The sequence below is a fragment of the Rissa tridactyla genome, chromosome 2, assembly GCF_028500815.1.
Source record: "Rissa tridactyla isolate bRisTri1 chromosome 2, bRisTri1.patW.cur.20221130, whole genome shotgun sequence".
NCBI classification, from domain to species: domain Eukaryota; kingdom Metazoa; phylum Chordata; class Aves; order Charadriiformes; family Laridae; genus Rissa; species Rissa tridactyla.
Genome location: NC_071467.1, coordinates 90584070 through 90607262, shown reverse-complemented (window position 1 = coordinate 90607262; position 23193 = coordinate 90584070). Strand labels below are relative to the sequence as shown.

Here is a 23193-nt window from a genome sequence, read left to right as displayed (position 1 = left end):
CTATGCTTCCCATAATGGGGGCATCACCTTCCCATTGCTCCCAGCTCCACCCCACTGCTACTGACAGCTAATTTTGGCCCCAGCTCAGGAAGGAAACCGTGGCCAGGACCCAACTTGCTGCTATTGCACGGAAATCAAGCTGGCTGCCCACATTTTTGTTGCCTGCCGAACAGTGACCTATCTGGAAGAGATTGATTTGGGAGCACTGAGCACGGCCAAGTGCTGCTGAAGCCAAATATACTGTTACAATGCAACAGCACTAACAAACAAAACGGCTGGGACAACAGGTTATAACAAGATAAAATTCTGCCATGAGTTGATGTAAAATCCATTACAGAAGATTTTATGGGTCATTTATATGTGGCGATGCCATTCAAACAACAAACTGCAGCTTTATGTGCCATAACTCATTTTCAATTCTGCACTTTGCTTTATTCTCTACCTACCGATGCCTGTGGGACTAAGTCTAACATTTCAGGTCCTCTGAATAGCTCTCAGACAGCACTTTCACCAAAGAAAAAAAAAAAAGAAAGGAAAAAGAAAAAAAAAAGAAAAGAAAAGAAAAGAAAAAGAAAAAAAAAGAAGAAAAGAAAAAGAAAAAAAAAGAAGAAAAGAAAAAGAAAAAAAAAACCTCCTTTAATTAGAAAGCTTCATCCAGCCCCCGAAACATGGGCATCTGCAGAGATTAAGAACAAAGTAGATGAAAGCTCCTTGCAGTGGATATTTCTTAAGTCTGGACAAGTGAACCATAAAAAAAATAAAGCTAAAAGCAAAACAAGGAAACCTAGCAAATGTCGGTGCCAGTTAAATAGTTCCTTTCAGCAGTCTGGTGGTTTGGGTTACTCAAGTGTTACCCATGAAGTGAGCTTTGTCAGTGAGGGATCAGAAACCCGTTATGAACACCCTGATGAACCGGAGGGGTACCAAGTGGCAGGTGACACAGCGCTGCTGCAGGAACCCTCAGTTGCCACATTGAGGCCATCACATTTTAACGAGGCAAGACCCTACCACATGTCTCTAAATCATTGCCAACCCCTGAGACCACACAGTCCAAAATGGGACTGATCCATCTATGGATCGGTCTCTGCTTCAGAGCTGGGGGTCTTGGTACCCTCTCCTTGAAAGTATATGACTTTCTGAAGGACTAAGGTCACCTCAAAGTGACCTTATGGCCTGTTTTCAGTGGTCAGATGTCACACCCTGCATATGTTATGGAGAGAGCCAAAGATAAGAGTTTATGAAACAGTGGCTGGACACCTAAAGAAAAGAGGGGAGGTGCATTTAAATTAGCTGGTGAGGAGTGGATGGCTCTGGAAAAGGATGACTTCCACCTTCCCTTCCTCTCCCTCATCTCTGCTACAATCACGGCCCTGGGTCCACAATGGACAACAGTACGTTGCGGCCTGGAGAAAGCTTCACGTCCGATTTGTTGGTGGCAGTGAAGATGTTTGTTGTGGGAGCTGAGAGCCTGATGTCGGACACGGCCAGCTCAGCACAGGAGTGGCGTTGCCGGGGGCAGTGGCCCTGCTGCCGCACCCAGAATAGCCTGAAAACTCCGGCTCATGGAGCAAACCTTCCAGCACCGCCTCCTTCTCCAGTTAGTCCCATCACTGGTGGGGGGGGCAGACCCCCGTGCACTGCACTCCCTGCTAAGGCTTTTCATTGATTTAGGGTCTGTGTGGTCCAAAGAGGGTTAAGGTGCTCCTCGCTTTCCGCAAGCTTTATAGCAGGACCTCAAGTGGCACAGCCCGGAGCTCTGAGAGCTTGGTCCTGCCCACGGCCAGGCACCCTCGCTTCCCGCTGCAGGCACCCAGAGCCGAGGGGGGTCTGGTCCCTCGCCCCCACATACGTCGCCAGCCGGCACCTCCAGTACAGGACGGCTTAGCTCCCGGGTGAATACCAGCCGTATGCAAGAGATGTGAGCCACCCCCGATGAAGTGATTTTTTTTCCCCCCAACCCCCTTTTTTTGTTTGGATGAGGAGGCTTCAAGGACGGAATTTGGAAATCTCCAGTCCCTTTCCAAAAGCTTTCATTAAAACAGCCCATAAAAGCAGTCTCTGGAAACTTTAGGAGGCCTTTAAGAAAAAAAAAAATTAAAATTAAAATTCAGTTTTATTGAACAAATGGGCAGCACTGAAAATATTCAGAAAATTAAAATTAATTTGAAAATAATTAAAAATAAGAGAAGCTTAGTGTATGTTTCCAAGTTCTGGGTAATATTAAAGAAGCATTAAAAAATTGCAAAGGAAATTTACTGTGAGCAGGTGTTTGAAATAATTGGGGGAGAAAAAGGGTTGACTATTAATTAATGAAGAATTATGAATGTCCCTTGTTGGATTTTTTTTCCTGTAGTCAACATATTTTTAACCACATGAACTTAGCGAACACATTTTAAAAGTGTGGAGTTGCTTTACAGACATACAGGGAGCTGAGTGTTATTTTATCCACATTCATTTTCTTTTCGCCAGTGGCATGCATTTAGCAGGAGCTGTTGAGAGGACCGAGGTACTACGGCAAAGGCCTCCGCACCAGCTATAAAGCGCGGATGCTGATATTTTCAGGGTCAAAGGCAGTGAAAGCTAGAACACGGTGGCTGGCTTCAAGAAAGGCAAGTGAAGAGCAAATGTACAGGGCCTGGGCGTGCATAGGAACTATGGGGTTTCATCCCAAAAGCTTTTTGGACACCTACTGAACCCATCAGGGCTCTGTGCAGAAACACAAACTTGTGCGGGAGCCTGAGTGTGGGCTCCAGATGTGGCGAGGGCACCGCGATGTTCCTGGCCGCTGATGACATTCCGGACCCTGCCAGAAGACATTTTTCAGGAGAAATGGGAAACAAAGCCTCTGCGTGAAGGCTACGCAGCCCGCCAACTTGGATGGGAAATCTCTCACCTCCTTGCATAGGAAGGACGCCAAGAAAGAGGCTTTGCCTGGGCTAACCAGCACCCCGCTGTTGAAATGATTGGTGGTCTCGGGGCTGCCTTGAGCGGGTGTAAAGAGGCAGCAGCTCCGTGTCCTGCGCTGGGCTGTTGTAAAACTGTTCTCTGGCTTCTTTGCTTCCTGCAGCCCCCAAGCTCTGCCAGACGGGTTGCGATGGCTTTGCTCCCTGTTGGCCAGGAGCGCTGAGCTCCCCGGGGGATGAGTGTGACTCTTTGGTTGATGTAACTTACAGCTTAATCAGGAGGGTGTCTTGCTGTATGCCTGGATCTCACACCTGCAAAGCTCAGGCTCGTCAAATACAGGCTGATATTAAATAGGAGCCTTCCAGTGTAAGAAGCCAAAGTTGCTCCTCAAGCATGGTGTGGACAAACCACCCAGAAAAAGTGCTACTTGCTGAGTATAGGCCAGTGCCAGGCAGAGGCTGCTTCCTGCTTTCTCATCCTGTAGCTTTTTTCTCAATTTTTGCTCTTGCTCTTCTTTTTTTCTTTTCACTTAGCCAGACCAATTTAAGGTTGATTTAACCCTGCAGGAAACATTCCTTCTGATTTCAGGCTGACTTATTAGTCAGTGAGCTCCTAGATGGGGTAAGGTTCAGCAATACCAAATAACAAGCCAACGGTCTGAGTGTGACGATTTAGGGAGAAAAGAGTGACACCAGCTCCCTGGAGTGACCGAGCACCAGAAATTTCAGTTCTCTCTTCTTTCCTCCCTAGTGACCTGGTCTAAGTTCTTGCAGCAAGATTGCAGCCGAGAGCATCTCAGGCCCCAGTTATTTGCAGAGAGCGCTGAGGCTTCCTTCCAAGATGTGAGTACGAGACGTGAGCGGACCTTCGACAGCTATCTGTATTTGTTTCATTGGAAATGACTCTTCTTTTATCTTTGTGTATCTAGAGACCTTCACAGCTAGCAAGCTGCAGAAAAGGCACGGTTTCTTTCCATTACTTACTATTATAAATGACAGGCACATAAAATAAAGCAAACAAAAACCCTGGAATAAACAAAATCAGCATTTATTCCTCAGTCATCTGTTTACAGGACTGCTCTATGTTTTCCACTAAAGAACACATACCAGAGATACACGAGTTAATCTAAAAAACCAGATACACAAGCCAAAGTGATATGGGACATGAAAATCCACATGCTTCATAATTTAGTTCTCACATGCCTGTCATCTAACTTTAAGAGAAGCTGCTGTGGGGTACACAAACATTAGTTCTGCCGCACCAAAATGTGATTGTTAGCTCTACTGACATAGCTAAACAACGTATTTACAAAGCACTATCTCTGCCAGTCTTCATCTAAGATTTGAAACAGGTAGTTAGTTGTTCAAAGACCAAGCCTTCATGGAAGGTGAAAGAGTCTAACGTCCCTAAACGGATTCATGCAGTGTTTAGTTGTATTCACACGAGATACAAGGACAAGTATCTACTGGTGACGATAAAAGTAGTATGTGAAGATGCAGCGTCCTCCTGCAAGGAGTTTGGAGCATTGGCATTCATTCATCACTGCTGTGGGTTTGACACTAAGCAAAACTGCAATCGCTATCACATATTAAGTGTCCACAAGCTAAGAATTGCCCTGCTCACTGGTGCGACCATGGGAAGGGGATGGGATGTTTTCAGGTCCCCATCAGCGGAAAAGAGCTGACAAACACCTGCTTTTCTCACACCTCCTGCTGGTGGGGGCTATTTTGTGAAAGAAGCTGCCAGTGATTTGTAATATCAGCATTAAATTGAAGATACCTTGACTCTTACTGCAGCACTTTAACCACTGAAGAAAAACAGTATCTTGACCAAGATTCCTTAACTGTTAAAAAATTAAGGTTCTTTTTATTTTTACTAGTCAAGACTGGTGCAAAGCAGATTTTTTTTGGCGGGAGTGTGTGTTAAACTGGGTTCTTGTGCTACTCACACCACAAAAGATGGACCAAGCACTTCCTTTATTTAATTCTGCGGAGCTGCACTGTTATTCCTGGTTGGAATCAAGTTACAGCAGAATTTAGCTTAGGCTTTAACTTTATTCAGCTTTTGACATAAGAAAGAAGGAATATGAAAAATAAATTAAGAAGTAGCTTCTGTTGTAATCTCGAGAGTGGATTATCACAGATTGCCAGCTGCTTATGCTGTGAAGGTACTCAGGGGCGCAACTGGCTGCAGGTGCTCACAAACATGGATACGATAGTATGGACATCTTCCTGCAGTAAAGGTTTTTACACATTTCATAGCCTCCAGGATGCTCCACGTGCAACAAGAGTTGGAAATCCACTAGTGCCCCACCTTGAGCCAAATAAATTTGCTTCTAATCCTGATGCTAATGTTAGACTACTCTAGCATATCTCGGGCAAAACTCTCTGAGATTTTCTCTAGCTGAATCTCTCCGCTGCATCTATGGAAATGGGAATAACACCGTCCTAATTCTTTTAAGCACTAGGTGATAACTGTCTTTCAGTGCCTGACAAATAAAGATGTGTTTTACTGAGTACAGTTACATCTGAGGCCCTGGGAAAATTACAGAGTGCCTCCAACTACCAGTGACTTCCCGCAGGTCGTCCCTGCAGAACAGTCGCTATGTAACATTACTGCTAAAGCTGCCTTTCCAACCAGAAAGCCCTCTGCCTTTTTGCGGTCCAGCAGGGAGTCTGTATGCAAACCTGGAGGTCAAATCATCACCTGGTATAAATCACTATGTTCCCATGACATGGCCTTTAATTTTACATGTCAGGAAGAACAACAATGTTTTACACAGACCAAATACTGCATCTTGACACTCCACCACAACTAATGTTTCTATATCGCTCTCGTAGCACCTGCAGCCATCTCTGTCTGTGGGCATGCAGCTAAATGGTGTAACGGCAGCTAGTACAGTGCCTTTCACACTTAAACCTGCTCCCAAGCACAGTAATTCACAGTTTCCAAATGCAATCGCTTAAACCAATACACAACAAAAATGATAATAAGCAAACTCACATAGAGGCAGTTGACTTATAAAACCTAAGCCACTTACTATTATTACCTAGTGGAAAATAAATAATGATGTGTCAAAACAATAATTTAATACAGCTATTTGTCATTAAAGAACATATTTAAGGAAAACAGAACCAAAAACAAACTTGCACACACACACACAAAACAGCATGCTGCTCAAAGTGCAACGAGACAGAATTAGAAAGCCACTAAAAAGAAGTTATGTCAAGTTATTATTTAACTAAAATTAAAACAGCCAGAAAAGATAGAAACAAACATCTCTGGAGACATTTTTCTCAGGCACACCACTACAAATAGCGGTGACAATTACACAGCAATATAATTTTTTTGCCCTTAATACGATAATGATCTTGATAATACAGCTCCCTTTTGATTTGGTGCTGCAGATCTAGAGTCTATGGGGCTATGCCAAGAAGTACACCTGGGAATTTTTCCTCCGCCGCTGGACATCTGCAGGCCCACGCTTGTGCTTAACACTGCGCACCAAATGGCACCTTCAGTCACTGCAGAGCCTCGCTCAGTCCAGCCTCCTCCAACTGTCCCCCACCTCAACCTCATCCCCCACTACAGGAGCTGTTCCAAGGATGAAAGAGCGGGGCAGTTTACAGGTAAGACTCAAGAGCGTGACCATCATTATCCATGTCAGTAAGAATGAAAGTTAAGTCCCTTAAGTATATTAGCACATTGCCCAGTAGCACAAGCAAGGGGCTGGCGAGGGGCGAGGTACCCCCTCTGCAACCCCTGCCTTGTAAAAGGGCCTGACTTCTCAAGGGGAGTGAAATATGTCAAGCTCTTCCAGCCTCCCTAGTAAATCACGTGTGCGTATTTCTGACAGAGCACTGTATGGATGAACTCCGTGGATGTGCATAACAGAGGCCATGTTCTCCTACAGCTCTTGGAGGTTTTGTGGCCGACTCCGCGCAAGACACTCTAACACAGGGCTGATCTTTATGGCACTAAGCTCTTAATTACTACTCAGATGTATATATCCACAAATGATAAATCCTCTTAATTCAACTGAGCAACAAAGCAGGTAAGACTGTAGTCACACTGTTACTTTAGTATAGTTAATAAGGTTCAAAATGACATGCAATTTATTCATACCCATGTAAAATCTACCACAGGAAAAACAAAACCCGCAACCCAATCCTACAATGCTGTCACTAAAGTGCATAATGAGATCTTGCCATTCCAAAGTGGTCTGCTGCATTTTAGTCTGATCATTGAGTTGTTTACCGAACAAAAAGCTACAATATCTTGAAGGCAGTCAGAACAGGAGTGGGAATTTCAGCCCTAACAGAAAGGTAGCTTTTCTATTTATTTTACATAGGTGAATATAAATGGTGACTAAAAATAAGCAGCCCAGTTTCTATCTAAAAGTCATATGCTCGTTTTCTTGCTTTGAGACTGCTTAGTCTTTTCCCAAAGAAACCTCCATTTCTGCTAGTCAAAGTTTACTTCAGCTAAGACTACAGATAAGGATCTGAAGGTGGCAGTGCTCTACATGGTATCACAGTTGCACGGTGAGTCATTGTGTGATAGTAGTAATGGGTCTCGTGTATTTGCAACAAGTAGTACAACACATCAGTATTTCTTAGATTTCATAGCTGTAACAAGCCCTATTAATTTACAGGAGCAGCCTAAAGAGATCTACTACAATGGCTTTAAAACATTGGATCAAACTGGCTGTAGAGAATGTCATGGCCATGATGTCCCACTAATGGGCCCCTTCTATTTCAATATGAATGCTATCCAGAAAGGACGAAGGTAGGAAAAACAATTCATTAGGTGGTGATGAATAATACTGTTTTGTCTTTATGTTGATCCCCTTTAAAAAAAAAAAAGACATAATTTAAATATAAATACATATGAAATGTATAGATAAATATATAGAGATAGCTATGTTAATATGTAGTTTGATCAGAACTGGATTAATCAAAGAAAATCTAAAGGCACCATAATATGTCAGCATCACTGAATAAAATAGTCACTACACTTTGCATTTATGTAGTTCTGAAACCAAGCAGTCAGAAAGCCATACACAGCAGGCAATAAGTTTCATTATTTTAACCTCACAGCCTAGGCAATTAACACTCAGATTCACTTAACAATGAGCCATAGTCAAAGAACCTCAGGTAAATAATTCAGCTGTTCTGACTCCCAGTTTTCTATCTAGTTAAGAATCAGAAAGGCTTGGGAGCAAGGTAAGAAAAGAAAACTTTAGAAAAACAGAGGATTTGCACTTGAGCCTGTACCCGGAGGTTATAATGAGCAGAGGACTGACTCTCCTCTTTGCCAATGGTCTTAATCAGTCCTACTAGCATTAAACAAATTAGCTGGTGTGAAATCACCCTCTGTTAAAATAACTGAATTATACTTGCATATTGGAGAACAGTCTGCATGGGTACAAGTGAATAGTGCCTTGTTTTCTTTCTTTTTTAATTAATCCAAATGTATTTAAATTGAACTAATTCATCAGGATAAAAAATCCTAAAATGCATCATATCACGGTTGCAGCAAACTCACATATGTGCAAGGAAAGCCTCATTTCTCACTTCCACTGGTGTTACATTAACACGGCTTTAACTTTGGTTGAGCTAATCCTTAGCTCATTTTAGTGTGACAGGAAAAACAAACTTCAAATCTTCTACATAAGGCAGCTTTAAATTGGCTGCAATTTTTTTTTTTAATTATTTGACTCTAGTGTCAAATCAACCTTGTCTACAGACAGTGACAGACTGCCTTCTGCACTGAGATGAGAAACAGTCAATTTAACCTAATAATTTTAACCTTAAGGAGCCTTCGATAAGTAAAATGGGACATAAGACAAGTTAGAGAAAAGTTCGTTATGAATCCAAGCTAATGTAGCACTCCAAGACATGAAGAACACGCTGTCCAGAAGAAACACCTTCCCACAACCTGAAGAAATACTTTCCTTCTTTCAACAGCTGAATAGAGAAGAAGCAGCTCAGCGATGCTGGGACTTGTCCTGCAGCTAAAGTGCTGTTGGTCCATTCAGTAGAAGTCTTGGTCATGTCAGGGGGATAAAGCACCAAGACTGCTACTATTTTCAAATCTCTTAGCAGCAGTAACCACACAGCAGCTTTTCTGCAAAATAAACAAAACAAAAATCCAGTTAATTCAGCAGTATACTTTTTTTTATTTGGTTAAGCATTCTAGGACAACCACATGGTGGTTTCTTTGTGCATAAGGAAAAGAAAGCAATGCCGAATCTTCTTGCTTACAAAGGATTCTTGCAGCCACCTTATTTGTGAGATGTTTTATACAATATTAGAAAGACAAGGCCTCTTTGTTAAGGGCAGAAATGGTCCTGGAGGTCTCTCTTGAAATGCAGCTACTCTGCTTTTTTGCCTCTCTTGTCATACAGATCACAGCATGAAAAGGCATGCTGCAAACCTCTCCATTTATTTGTGTTACCACTGCAAGCATTTATAATGCCAGGTCTAAATCAACTGGCACTTGAGTGTATTATTTTGGGTTAAATGTGGTAACCATACTACTTGCCCGATAAAAATAGCTAAAGGGATTCTTTAAAAACAAAGCACTGCTATGACTTTAGATCCACTCATTAAGTAAACTCAAATAAACTCCAAAAAGAAAAACACACACAGAGGAAATAACACTGCAAAAGCCAAAACCAGGTTTTCCTGCAGGTTAGATCATGGGTAGGTTACTATGTTACAAAGCTATAAAAAGTTTATTTAAAAATAATTCTGACTGCTGTTGGACAGTCAATTTATCTCAAAGTTGATTTTCGTTGTAATAGAAAATTGTGTAATACAGTGCTTCCTGCATTTGAGAGGGAGAATTTTCACCATTTGGTTGTTGTGCAGTTAGCGGCTTGAAATGGGAAATACAGATAAAAACACTAGTCCTGTAACAGGTGGGGAAAACCCGTTTAGAAAACTACTACGTAGAAGCACACACGAGTGGACCAAAACCTCCATGTAACCTGTCCCGGCACCAGTGGAGTGGGGATGAATGCTGAGGAACACAAAGAGGTATTCATTCCCACTGGATTCCTACTGCAGAGGCTGATGTTCAGACATTACCGTATCAGGAAGCTATGTGGCTTCAGAGAGCAAGTAGGATATCGTAATGGTACCTTACCCTCTCTGACCTCCAGCGTAGCATGGAAAGGCAGCTTCAAGTCCCCAGGATAGCTCATTTAAAGACCATTTAACTTCTGCGTTACTACACTACATTGTATAAAATCTGTTCTAATCCTGCTTAGTCAAAACAGAACAAAAATTTCAGCCTCTCACAATACTATCTTTTTTACATGTTTCTGGACAAAACCTGTTGCAAATAAAACCCAGGATATCACTTGCCCAACCAAGCAGATGATGGATAATGGCAGCATTAAAAATTTGCTTGTGGTGAAAAGTGGACTACTTTTATTTTGGCAACCATTATTTTGTTACTTGTGACGCACGACTAAAAGGAAGTGGTTTTACACAGTGTGTGTGTTCTCAGCCTCATTCACATCTTGACCCTCCACTGAGTCTTGCCCAAAGATGCCCCCAGAACCTTTGAGTGGTTCCCATGGTCCTTCAACAGAAGCACCAACTTCTGTGGTAGTCGGTAAAAGGGGCTGTGGGAATTGGTCTACTAGTTTATGGAATACTGTGCTGCCTGAGGTAGCTTTATTTCACAGTGGCTGAGTGAGCATGCTTTGGTCAAAGACCAGAGACAGAACATGAGAGCAGACTTGAGTCTCCCTGATCCCCAGGGGAGGCAACCAAGCCAGCCTGAGAACCACTAATGAAGTGTTTGTTAATGAAAGGGCAAAGACAGGGAGCCAGAAAAAAAGGGACAGAGACGCTCTGTCAAAATTGTTTGAGTTGCTACTGGCTCAGGGGGCAGAGAAGTGCCCTGTCAAAACTGGGTCCTCAAAAGTGTGGAGCAGCTTCTTTTAGGGGACACCTTGCTTTCATTTCTCTACAGTTAGTGGAGCTGCCCTGAGTGTCTGGCCCGTGCTTCTGCTAAAAACTAATTACTTTTCATATTTCTACCCTTTTTAAACCATACTCCTAACCACAGCATGAAAACCTGAAAGCTTTCAACACTGAAAAATTATTGGGTGAAATCCTGCCCCATGAGAGCCAGTGGGAGCATAACCATTCGCTCTAAAATAGCCAGGGTTTGCAGCACATATGGCTTCACATATATGATTTTTTTGCACATTGCTGTGACTTGGGGTAAGTGATAGGGCCAGTTTACATTTTGAATGCTTTCCAGACAACAGCGAGGATGGTGGTGGTGAATACAGTTTGGACTGAGCACTTTGGACTATGCAAGGTTTTTGGCCGCCCACTGATCTCTTCCGCCGGGGCTACAGTATTTGCGTCTGAAGAAAGACTTGGGACCTGAAACAAACCTTCTGTTTGGCAGCTCTTTCAGAGGTTATTGAGCCGGGGGTGCTTGGGACACACTGTCACCTTTAGCCTTCTTCTAGGGGAAAAACAAACAAACAAAAAACAATAGAAAGATACCATTATTGGAGCATTAATTGAAGATCAATCATATCTTATCTCTAGTTAAGGTAATGGCAGAACACTACAACATAAGCATGTTTAGTGAAGCTATTTTGCAAAGCACAAAAAGTATGAACAAAAAATACCGAGGTGGGAACTGTGAAGGATGACATGAGTTGTAAGGTTTCTCTTAGGGTAGGGTTACCCCAGAAGACGACTGGTGACAGAAAGCAGCACAGCAGGTAAGCACCCTGTGTTCTTGCAGCATTTGGAAAAGATAGCCTGTTCCCCAGGTTGCAGGAATCGGAGCTTCACTGGACCCCAACTAAAGGAGTCAAATTTTATCCTATGAAGCCCTCTATAAAGAGATACTTAACCATGACTAACTCTTATTTTTACTGTGTACGCACACTTATAAATCTTCTAATAATCTCATGGGCATTGCTGTTCTGGGAGTTTATAATAAAAACTAAATTTCAATTAAAATTATAATAATTTCTTTGATTGTTATTATTTCCCAATTTATACTACTTCTTGTTATCCTTACTCTGTGTAACAGGAACGTCTCGCAAGGACAGAGCTGTCAAGACACTGTTCAGTCCATCCTGCCCAGAACCCACACCACCTCATCAGCAGAGCTACTACTGCTTTATTATCATCATAATCTTTATTCTTATTTTAATAGGATTATTTTGTTAATTAATAATATGGTCTCTTAATTCTTAATGATGCCTGTAGTTCAAAAGGCAGCTTGATAGGCAATAGAGCAATCATTTTATTTAACATCGATGTGCTTTGCCTGAAGAGGAGGAAGTGTAAAAATTCTGAAACCCGCTTAAAATTATCCCCCAAGGATAAACTGAAAGACAGAGTGGACTCCCTTAGAATCAGCCAACAGCAAGCTCATCAACAGTGTGAATCTCTCAAACTCATTGACTACTTAACAGAGGAATAATCAAAATGATCCACTCAGCTCAACTGAATCGTTTGTGTGAACAAACAATTGCTTCTTTTGTGTTGGCCACTACACTGGCTACCTTGAACGGCAAGAAGGTGCTTAAATACAAAGACACAGATTGGGTGAGGTTCCAAGCTCTGTTGGGAAAGGTATCCCTCGGGAAGAAGTAGGATGAAACCTAACAGCACTCATGGGGGACTTCAAGAGAGCCTGAAAGGGCTTTCAAAGCAGGAAGAATTATCCTCAGCTGGAAAAATCTTTTCCTATGGTAACTCAGTGCTCATTTTGCAAATAGTCTCCATTTGCTAAGAAATGGATCCACCCAGCAACACACAGCAATTGCATGATCTTATATTTCTTCCCAGATGTGCAAGAACTGATGAGCAAGTGTGAGCATGCAAATTATAACAGCTAAAAAAAACAAGCAAGGGGACACACAAGGCTCTCAGTAGCAAGAAATGCAGCAGCAAGGAAGAATCAAAAGCAGTTAAGAAAAATGTCAAAGCAAATAATGATGTGGCAACACAAGAAGGCAACAGCAGCTCTACAATGCACACGGATATTTAAGTTTAGGGACCTGGAGTCTGCAGTGGAGCTTGTGGTCTGATAACCATGGGTGTTTTAAGGCAGCAGTTGCACTTATCCTCCAGCTAGAGGAGAACCAGAATGCTGTTAAATGTTTTTCCCAGAATCTGAAAATTCAACAATTATTTCCTACAGGTCATGTGTTCTGCCATCATGCAATGCTGTCACTTCAGGACACCATGCCAGATGACATCTAATCCATGTAAATTTTGCTTCACAGCAAAAATCCATTCAGGTAATTTCAGAGTGTTTATGAACACAATGAACAACATCAATGAAGTGGCATTATAGTATTCTATGTGGACACAAAAAACTTAGATAAGTCACAACAGTTCTGCAATGGAGCAGTAAAAGTGACACAACTGTGATATGACGGCATGGAAAACACATTTCAAAGATACAGGGATTATATACCATTTTTCCTTGATGAGAAGCTTTGAAATGAAATCTTTGGCCTGATCAGAAACACCTCGAAATTCCTCATCTTCAAAATCCCAGCTACAGGACAGGATATTGTTGAGGGTCTCATTGTCATCTTCACCCAAAAAAGGAGACAATCCACTGAGGCTAAAGTAAAAAGAAATATGTTCAATCCTCCTGCCTTTCCCCTTCCTGTACGTGATCTTCTATGACTGTGCTGTCACTCTGGCCTATCTTGAAATGTATTATTGTCTAAGAAATCTCCAGAACATTTCCATTCTCTCTTCTATTTACATGATCACCTTTCTTCCCTAAGAAATCAAGCGTTACTGTCTTTCACGGTAGTTACATTTTCTATACCTTTGACCACTCTTGCACATACCTACTGGGAACTTACCAAGCAGCCTACAGTATTCTGGAATTGTGATGCTCAAAAACTCATGAGATGTGCAATGTAACAAAGAAGAAAAGCTCATGGTGATTGGAAAAGAGGAGAGATTACTGAATATGGCATTTGGAAAGATGCCTGCGTTTTCTCTTTTGGATACAGATTTTGCCAATGTTCCAGTATAACAACAAATTTGGATGATTGACGCAGTTCAACCTAGAAACAGCTTACAATGGAGATACTGAATCCTACTTACAGCATATAAGCAATGACTCCTACACTCCACATATCTGTAGGAAAGGAGACAAACTCATAATTCACAACTTCTGGAGCAAGAAATTCTGGAGTCCCAAAGTTAACTCGGAGTTTTTCTCTGGGTTGATATCTAGGAAATGGAAACATTAACAGAGGACACCAATTACAGCTCTAATTAAAGTTGCATCATAAGTTGTCCAGCACTTAGAGGGATTTCAGAAGCACACAGGAAATTCAGTAGGAAAACAAGGACAGGCAGAGGTACAAAGTAAAAATAAATCTACCCATACACAGATTGAAAAATGCTTGCAAGCTTTAGATCGTACTTGAGGACAAAACCCAACTGCTATACAAAGGAAGATATTCAAGTTTCAAGGACCCCTCAGAGCAGCTGTTATCATCTTTTGGGACTTTTCCACATCATAGGCATGGAATTTTTAACCAGTAAATCCTTCACTGAGGTTATAGTACCTAATTAAACCATAAAGTGATATAGCATGGGATATATTATAACAGCCCTTGGTGGTCTCTTACACTCTTTTTGAAAGAATCTCATAATATAGGAGACACAAGACCAGACAAGATATACCCCTGGTTTTGTCCATTTCAGCTGTTCCAAGATACTTATGTGCTTGCTTAGTCAGAATCAACCCTCTTTCAACCTTGTACCTGAAAAAAGGCTTCAGAATAAATCTTTTTTACTCAGCTCCAAACATTCCTTATTAAAAGATATTGCTGCTTAAAAGAGACATGTTCAATTTGTCCTAAGAACAGTAGGAGACCATTATGTATCAAATATGTCATTGTAGAGATGTAATACTTTTTTTCATTGTTTCCTAATTCATTTACGATTAGCAAGAACACATGCACGTACCTTCTTGCCAATCCAAAATCAATAATTTTTATTTGATTTGCTGCTCGGTTCACACACAGGATATTCTCAGGCTGCCAAAAGAAACCAAAAAACACTTTAATGAGAAGCAAGTATGAAAAACTGGGCTTTTAACAAACTGTAGGGAGAAAAAGTCTAAAAACATAGCAAACATCTCATAAGCACCTTTTGCTTTTCTCCTTGGTCAGATTTCTCCACATGGGTACCCCCTCCTGCTATCACAAAGCAGTTGGGGTTTTGTGTTCTGTGCCTTGCAACTGCTTTTTCTTCTCCTTGGCTTTTCAATTTGACATAAGGCAGCAGTTCAGATAAAGAACTCATTAGAGGGAGTGGGACAGAGAATGCAGACTTCCAAAGAGGGGTTTCGGGATTCTGGCACTGTGATTTTACAGACCTTTATAAGCTGACACTGATTTTTTACAAAAAAAAAAAAAAAAAAAAAAAAAAAAAAAAAGATAATTTGTTGGACTTTGAAGTTTATGTTACAGCTTTACGTTTCTGAGTTCATGAGTGTTCTGTCAGTAACTGTCTGATTGAACACTGATATATTAAGCTAGTCACATCAACTTAATGCTTTTCTCAGATATTTTATCAAAAGGTAGGATTCCCAGCTTAATTCCCTCCAGATTTTCATAGGGCCAAATGCTGTTCTTCACTTCCCTGGCAGGAATCCATTCACTTCCTAGAATTACTCCAAATTCATACAGAAGGGACTGAGAACAGAATTTGGCCAATTATCTTTGAAATGTAAATACCTAAAATAGAGTCTCATATCCACTGCCAGCAGTTTTATAGCTACTCCGTCTTGTTGCTCATTGAGTCCTCTTTGAAACAAAACAGCCCTCAACACTTAAAACGTTAGTTAACCTTTGTCACCATTACTAATTCATTTTACATGTAGGACTTCTAAACACCATAGGGCTTTTAAACACCGTATGTCCATAGTTTCTGAGGTCCTGGACAATTACGGTCAGGATGATTTTCTTTCAATTTCAAGCTTTCTTCCCCAAACTCATCTGTTACTGACAGCAATCTATGAACAAACAAAACAGAAGGGAGAGCCATAGCTGGCAAGCACATGAAAAGTGGTCTCTGGGAAGAATTTCTTGGATTGCGTATGTATCTTTTGTCAGTAGTCTGACCTCATGTTAAAACTCTGCCATATCCAAGAATATAATTTATGTGTCCCAAAGAACTGTGCGAACTTCTGCTTGATAGGTTTCTAGGTAACTGGATGTTTATAAAGAAAGTGAAAAGTGAGTCTGGTCATTGATTAGCAACTGAAGGAGGTCCCAACAAGCATCTGTTCATTTGCTTAACCACTGCAACAACATATACGCTAACAACATCAAAGATGTATTATATTAACTCGGTTATTACAAGCCAAAACCAGCAGCCATAATAAAAATCTCACCAAAGAGAAAACCATCTTGTGCACTTTTTGGTTCTTTTTGCTTTGTTGCACAGCTCAGGGATCACTACGAAGCTTTATACCCAGTCATAAAACTAAAGACATCAGCCCATTTTATTCCTGCACTAAATAGAGGTAAGAAACAAGTCTATTAATTGATAAAAACAGGTGAAGGGAGAAAGAGCCAGCTCAAATGTACAGTCTAATGAAGAATACCTTTACAACAAATGTTTTCTAAGGGGTGACACTTAACCATCAGCAGTCAACCAGAGTAAGAATGTGCAATTGGTGTATTTGTCTTTAAAAAGAAGTGAGGAAACTTTTTGCGTATATATATCTGAACTTCAATAGCTCAGATAACCAAGCAAGTACATGGCAGAGAATCTGCCACCATTCTCTGGGCTTTCAGCTGCACTAGCAGCTATTGCCTAACCCAACACAGACATACTGTATTTGTTATATCAGCCACCGACTATTTTTATTTCTTTCATTTTAGCAAGTACATTTTAATGTATTTTCCCTTAAGCTGGCTATCTATTGATACCTTTCCATGACCATGACAGTGTAGTGTAGTCGTCAGAAAGACATGCAGGGTTTCCACCAATCCTCAATGACCCTTGAATTTAGTTCCCCTCTCTCATCATGCCTTGGTTTCTGCATAGTAAAAAATGGGGATAATTGCTACCCCAGGTCTGATGTGTAAAACAGAAATCTTGTGCACCTGAATTAAATAATATTTGCACATAGAATATCCAAATATCAAAATTGAAAATAGCAAGATATTTGTAGTCAGCTCCTGGCTTTCTGTAAAATCAGTCTGTGGAAAATTCAAGCGCTATGAGGCTTGATGACATATGACCGCAATTCTCATCTAATTTACTTACCCCTGTAGTAATTTAACTGCTCTCAATGTGGTTAAAGTAAATACACATTGGTATAAGAAAAGCAGAATAAGGTCCTTTGTTGTTTCTGCCATGGGAATCTGCTAAGCTGATGGCCTTCCATTAAGAATAAGAATTTCCGCAGCTGTCATTGCACAAAACATGCATCTCAATTCTCTACCTTGAGATCCAAATGAAGAATGTACATTTGGTGCATGTACTGAATTCCCTCGCAGATATGTTTTATGAACAAGATAGTATCCATCTCTGTCAAATTGCAGTTTTCATCAATAATTCGGTCGAATAACTCTCCTCCTTCCACACTGATGAGAGAAAGACAACAAAGTGATGACCAAGCCCAAATGCAATCCCATGCAGTTAGAGTAATACAGAATTTATACTATTGACTATTTTAATCATTCACAGTCAAGTTCAGTAAGGTGGGTCTACACTATGAGCTTGCACTCTGATCTGCTTCCCAAGAACTAGGTTCTGATGCATACCGGCCTAAACTTTTCCAGGTTCTGAGAGTCCAGTCTCCCATCCATTGACAAGTAAGTAGTCTTGAAATTTGAACCTTATGCTGTCTTGAGTCATCATTTTGTACCAGTGAAATTAACAGAGTCACATGGAAAATCAAGACAACGTGCTGGAGAATCTGCATTTAAATCTGCAGTCTCGTCCCTCAGAGAAACGTGGTCCAAAATTTTGATTTGAAACTGTCTAAAGTCAACAAAAATGACTTCTTAATGTCTCATCAGATTTCAGAATGTCTTCAGCTTACCCATTTATAGCTACACAGACATTCACCTTTTGTGATACGCTAATCATGTAGGCCAAATTCAGAGGACTGAGAATGTCCAGAATACCCAAACTCATGTAACTTTGAACCTTCTGCCATACCTTTCAATGTTTTAGTTACACCCTTTTTGGCTTCCTTAAGGCAACATCTGTTTAACTTGACTTTAAGGCAGCTATTTTGTGTGTAATTATCCTGATAACCCAGCATAAAAAACAGGTTCAGCCATTCAGGCACGCAGTATAAGGATTAGGCACAACACCTACGGCTGGCTCCTCTTCGGTGTAAAATGTCTTCTCATCTGCCTCACAGAGCTGGAGGTATTCTGAGAGGTCTGTTTCTTAGCTGACACAAATGAAAATTTGAAGTTAAAGAGAAGATATATAACACAGCTCTATCGTCAAACGGAGCGGTGGCTTTACAACACCAGGAATGTGGCACATCACTGGAAAAAATGCATAAGTGGTTGCAAGGGAAAACTTTTCTCTTAAATTCCATTTTATTTTATTCCTGAGAACATCTTTCATTTGTCCTTTCCACCTGTAATAGCTCTATTTCTAATTTCAGGAGAAAGTAAGAAGGAAATGGACAATTCCAGCAAAAGTGGTAAAGACAGAAAGGGAAAGAAAAGAACACACTTACTATTCCATGACTAGGACAATGTCATTTTTTGATTCAAAGGCATCATATAACTGGATAAGGTTCACATGATTCAGCTGGTTCATGACATTGATTTCATTCTTCACTTCATCCTGTAAAGATTCATACTGTTTCAGATGCCTTTCCTCTAAGAAAGCTATGTCAAACAGGATATAGTTTGAACCAGACATCTACATTATCTTCATGTTTTCACTCAAAACCAAACTCAGGGTTTTCCTTTGATTGCTCCTGCAGTGGTAGATGTCAAGGCTATAGGAGCTACTAGACTGAACTCAGGGCTTGAGTGGGGGACTGGTTCAGTAATAAGCTATTTGGGGGGAAAAGGAAGGGGAGAGCCCACATGAACAAGCGGTGGGTTCACAGGGATGTAAAGAAAAGAGAGAAGCAGAATAGGACTTGGTTCAACTAGCTGTGGGTATAGAAAATTAAACCGTGTAAGAAAAGTCCAGGACAGTCCTCAAAATCTCCCTTTGCAGTCAGGGGAGAGAGACTGGTACCTCCATTCAGCCCAGCTATTTCAGATGTGCAGTTTAGGATGGGCTGAATCATTCTCTGGTGGTGCCAATCTCTCTCCGTTGACTATAAGGGACATCTTGGTGATCAGCTTGGACACAGTTATACCATAGTAACCCTAGTTAGCAGAGACAAATCCCACCTTTGAATGCCATTAATGCCACTGCTGTCACACAACGGATGCTATGCATGTCTTTCCTGTGAAAGCAAGCCCCAGATGGCCATGAGGTTTGCAAAACGCACCAAACTAATTCTCCTCATCTGTATTCGTGTTGATATCAGGAGCCCAGATCATGCCTGTTATCAGCATCCCTCAGAGTGACATCAACTCACTGCAGCAAAGGCTACGGTGTGCTCGGGAGGGAATATGCTCTGTTACAGGACTGACAAATGTTTTTACCATTCAAGAAAATGCTAATACAATTAACAGCAGAAAGAAAAATAAAAAAAAGGTAAGACAAAGAAACACAAAGAGATGAAAGGTTGGAAAAATTAAGATTATTTTTTTTAAAAAAGAGAAAACCCAAAAAGAGGACTTTGATGAGTTACTAGAAATTCTGGAGGGATATAGAAAGGGAAATAGAACTAGAGACAATGTTAATTCAGCAGGTCCTACGAGTGTGATGGCTTGTGGGCCACTTGGCCATGGTCTGTTGTGTAGATGAAGAACAGTGCAGGATCCACTGCAGAACAAAAGACTAATATGACACTCTACCAACCTTCTGTTTAGGACCTTTCGCTTTTATAATTTTGGCTGCTAGCTTGAGACCTGTTGCTTTCTCTTCACATTTGTGCACTTGACCAAATCGCCCTCTAGGGAAAAAAAGAGAAAAAAAATTTCATCCAGAGGTACTAGTGTCAGCCCTGAATGTAAACTAGATTACAAACAACAGAAATTATCCTCTCCCTACTGGGTTCCATTTCAATTGCTCTATTGCTGCTATTTGTGATTTCATGATGAAACAAAGCCTTACCCAAGACCATGCTGCCGTCAAAAATGACAGTAACACTCTCTCCTAAACAATGTCAGCATGAGAGATCAAGTAACTACATGGCCTGTCAGATTAGCCTGCTGATCTATCTGAAAACATGCATGTGTTTTCAGGGATGGGACCTACTGAGAGAAAGAAGGCTACAACATGTATCTATGTCCTGCTGGCTGCAATGTGAGGTAAAGTATTACAGCATCCTAAGAGCCCTGTCATAAAGCCTAAAGGGCAGCTGGCTGACCTAGAACAATACCAAATCCAAGCCACGTCTGCTGGTGCCAAACCTTTTGCCAAAATTCACTCACACAGTAAAATCAGTCTCCTGTTTTCATCCCTCTCTAAAGCATTGTTAGAGCTTAGGCTTTCATGACTTTGACTCTAGTGAGGCATGTTGCTTCCATTCACCTCCTGGGGTGCTTGGCTGTAAATTTGTGCCTTGCTTTCCACGTTGATTGGGTTCATCTGACTTACCCTCCCAAGATTTCATTCTCGCTGACATTATAATAACTGCTGATCCCCACCCTTTTGGCTGAGACAATCCGGTGATCAAATGGTGCTGGTGGAGTAGGACTACCATCTATAAAAGACAAAAAAGACAGATAGCATGTGAGTGGTCACGTGCAGTGCTTGTCTATCTTGTATTTTAGTCAAGTCATTTTTATTCTTTTCCCCAGATAAACTCATTTAAGAACTGAATACACCTACTGTAAGTTATAGATAGGCCTTTCTCTGTTATTTAGGAAGGGTTTTATTCCAGGAACTCTGGCTCAGAAAACAGGGTGTTGCTGGGGAGCTACACTACCAAGACAAGGAGTCCTTTATTAAGTTAGCATCTTCTGTATAACAGTAGCAAGAGGCAAAGTGAACACTTAATAGACTAAGCCAATGTAGCTTCATGCCCACAAAGGGCCTCAGCAATTTGTTTGGAAGGAATTCAGCTTTTTCTCCAATTTTTTTGCTTTTCTTCCCTCAGGGACTGTTACTAGGTGAGTATGTACTGTAACTCTCCAGTGGTGTAGGAAGAGATACCAAGCTCTCCTATAGGCCCACCTAAAAGAGGCTGTTTCCCAGCTTTTGCTTATAGTGAAGAATCCCCTTGTCTACTGATTGACACAACTTGTCACACTCCACAGTGTGGTCATCACCTTTAAAGATCACAGTTACAGCTTTTGCACATGAGGGAGTTTCACCCTGGCAGGCAGCACCTGGGATTTCCACTATGGCTCAGGACCTGGTGTGGTAGGACACACGGTAACTGTGATGTGCTGCTCTAAAGAATTTCTGTCCTTAAAAAAAGACAGCAGATAGGAGGTAAAGAGGGGCACAGAGAAGGGATGGGTTCCCAACATCACACTGCAGCAGCTATGGAGATTCAGTACAAATGCAGCTCTCTGATATTATTGCCCAGACCTCCGCATGCTGGACCATTCTGCCATCCTGATGTCAAAATCCCTGCTGGAAACCAGCCCTGCATGCCTAATTTCTCTTTGGATTTTTCGCAGGGTGTTGCGACTTCCATTTCATACCCACGTTGTTTTTCATTTGATTGATATTCCCGAGAGTGACCTTTGGCTGACCAAGGTGACAAATACTTCGTCAACTGGTTGGGAGGCCTAGAGCCCCAGCGTTTCAACATGAGCTCTCTGGTTTGGAATGCCGGCTCCCTTTTGTGTGAGGCTTGTTGAGCAATTTTAAAACCGTTCATTAATCCAGTGAAAATGATTAAAAACACAAACAAAAAAACCCCATGACAGCATGTAGCTGGCAGGAACACTTTGGTCATTAATGTAGCAGTAGATTGTCCTTATTCACAGCAAATGTCCATTTTTCCAGGACACCAGCTGTGTACCTAGATTTTTTTTGACAGTGTTAATAACTTACATGGTCAGGAAGTTAGTTCATGGTCAAGGAATTGTGAAAAGCTGGGGCTTCTGGAAGTTTGCCACCTACTTGGGATTCTGCAGCATTTGAATTGCACGTCCTTAAGTATGGGCCTTTGTATGTTACCACAACCTACAAAATACCAAGAAAACCTCTATCCTAAAGGCAGAATTTGACTCTAACAACACAAACTCCAGGGGCGCCAGCATGTATGTGACAGAAGAAAATGTCTTTCTGAAAGTTCAGCTCCCAAATGTTACCAAACTTTGAGCAAGAAGGGTTCTTTTAAAGAGACTTGAGTGCCTCTTTAAAACTATGCTACAGTTTTAGCCTTCAAGATTTTCCCAGTGACAGACCCTCTATTTTTCTTTTCCTGCACACCAGAGGGGATTTCTCCCTATTCAAGAATGACCTCCCATTGCAGATCAAAGATGCTCCAAGAGAGACACTCTAACCATAATGTCATCCCCAACAATCTGCCAGAGCTCAGGACAGGTTATGGAATTTAAAGTTTTAGTACACTACCTCCTGTTTCTTGCTACAAGAGCCTAGCACAAACATTTAATAAATGTTTTCCTTTTCCACTCTCCCCCCATTCCCAATGCAAATAAATTCATACTGAGTCCTATGCATGCACACGCACACACATATATCTTCAAATCCTTCAGGCCATCCTCTCACATGCCATCACTTGATATACAGGGATGGATAGGCACTGAAATTCTCAAGCTGGAGGTCTAATATGAGAAATCTCTGCTTCACCCCAGTGAGCACTGCTTCAGAGTTCGGTGCCTCAGCAGCATTTATCTGACTGTTCAACAGCATCAGTGAGGCTTCCACACAAAAATCCATATTTATTTTATGGGCTGCAGTTGTTCTCACTTCAGATTGCAATGGTATGAATATGAGCAAGCTGGTTTTGCAAACTACATCCAGAGCATTGCAGATCCTGTCTTAACACATGTTCTCAGCACTTCCACAGGTCAACCAATTTTGCCACACATGATATAATTTCTCCCATCACTCTATACTTAGGAGTTTTAGCTCTGTTGTTAAAACAAGAGGGAAAGAGGATAGTATTAGTGGAGCAGTTGTGGCAGAAGCAAATTAGTTGTGACTAATTTCTGCCAGAACAGAA

General features: G+C 41.3%; 1 protein-coding gene across 5 annotated transcripts in view; it reads right to left on the bottom strand.

The window, feature by feature from the left end:
- Positions 1-3935: 3935 nt before the first annotated feature.
- The window catches only part of MYLK4 (myosin light chain kinase family member 4), an 85855-nt gene continuing 66597 nt past the window's right edge, over positions 3936-23193 (bottom strand). For 4 of the 5 annotated variants that reach the window (XM_054192213.1, XM_054192214.1, XM_054192210.1 and 1 more), the window contains 10 exons: positions 20646-20751; positions 19905-19998; positions 18655-18764; positions 17395-17536; positions 14904-14974; positions 14031-14159; positions 13381-13533; positions 12959-13031; positions 11327-11400; positions 3936-9033 (listed from right to left, as the gene is read on the bottom strand). In XM_054192213.1, the coding sequence (XP_054048188.1) occupies positions 11353-11400; positions 12959-13031; positions 13381-13533; positions 14031-14159; positions 14904-14974; positions 17395-17536; positions 18655-18764; positions 19905-19998; positions 20646-20751 (926 nt within the window). In that variant the 3' untranslated portion in view covers positions 3936-9033; positions 11327-11352. The remainder of the gene's footprint in view (positions 9034-11326; positions 11401-12958; positions 13032-13380; positions 13534-14030; positions 14160-14903; positions 14975-17394; positions 17537-18654; positions 18765-19904; positions 19999-20645; positions 20752-23193) is intronic. The other variant, XM_054192211.1, reaches the window with a different exon arrangement.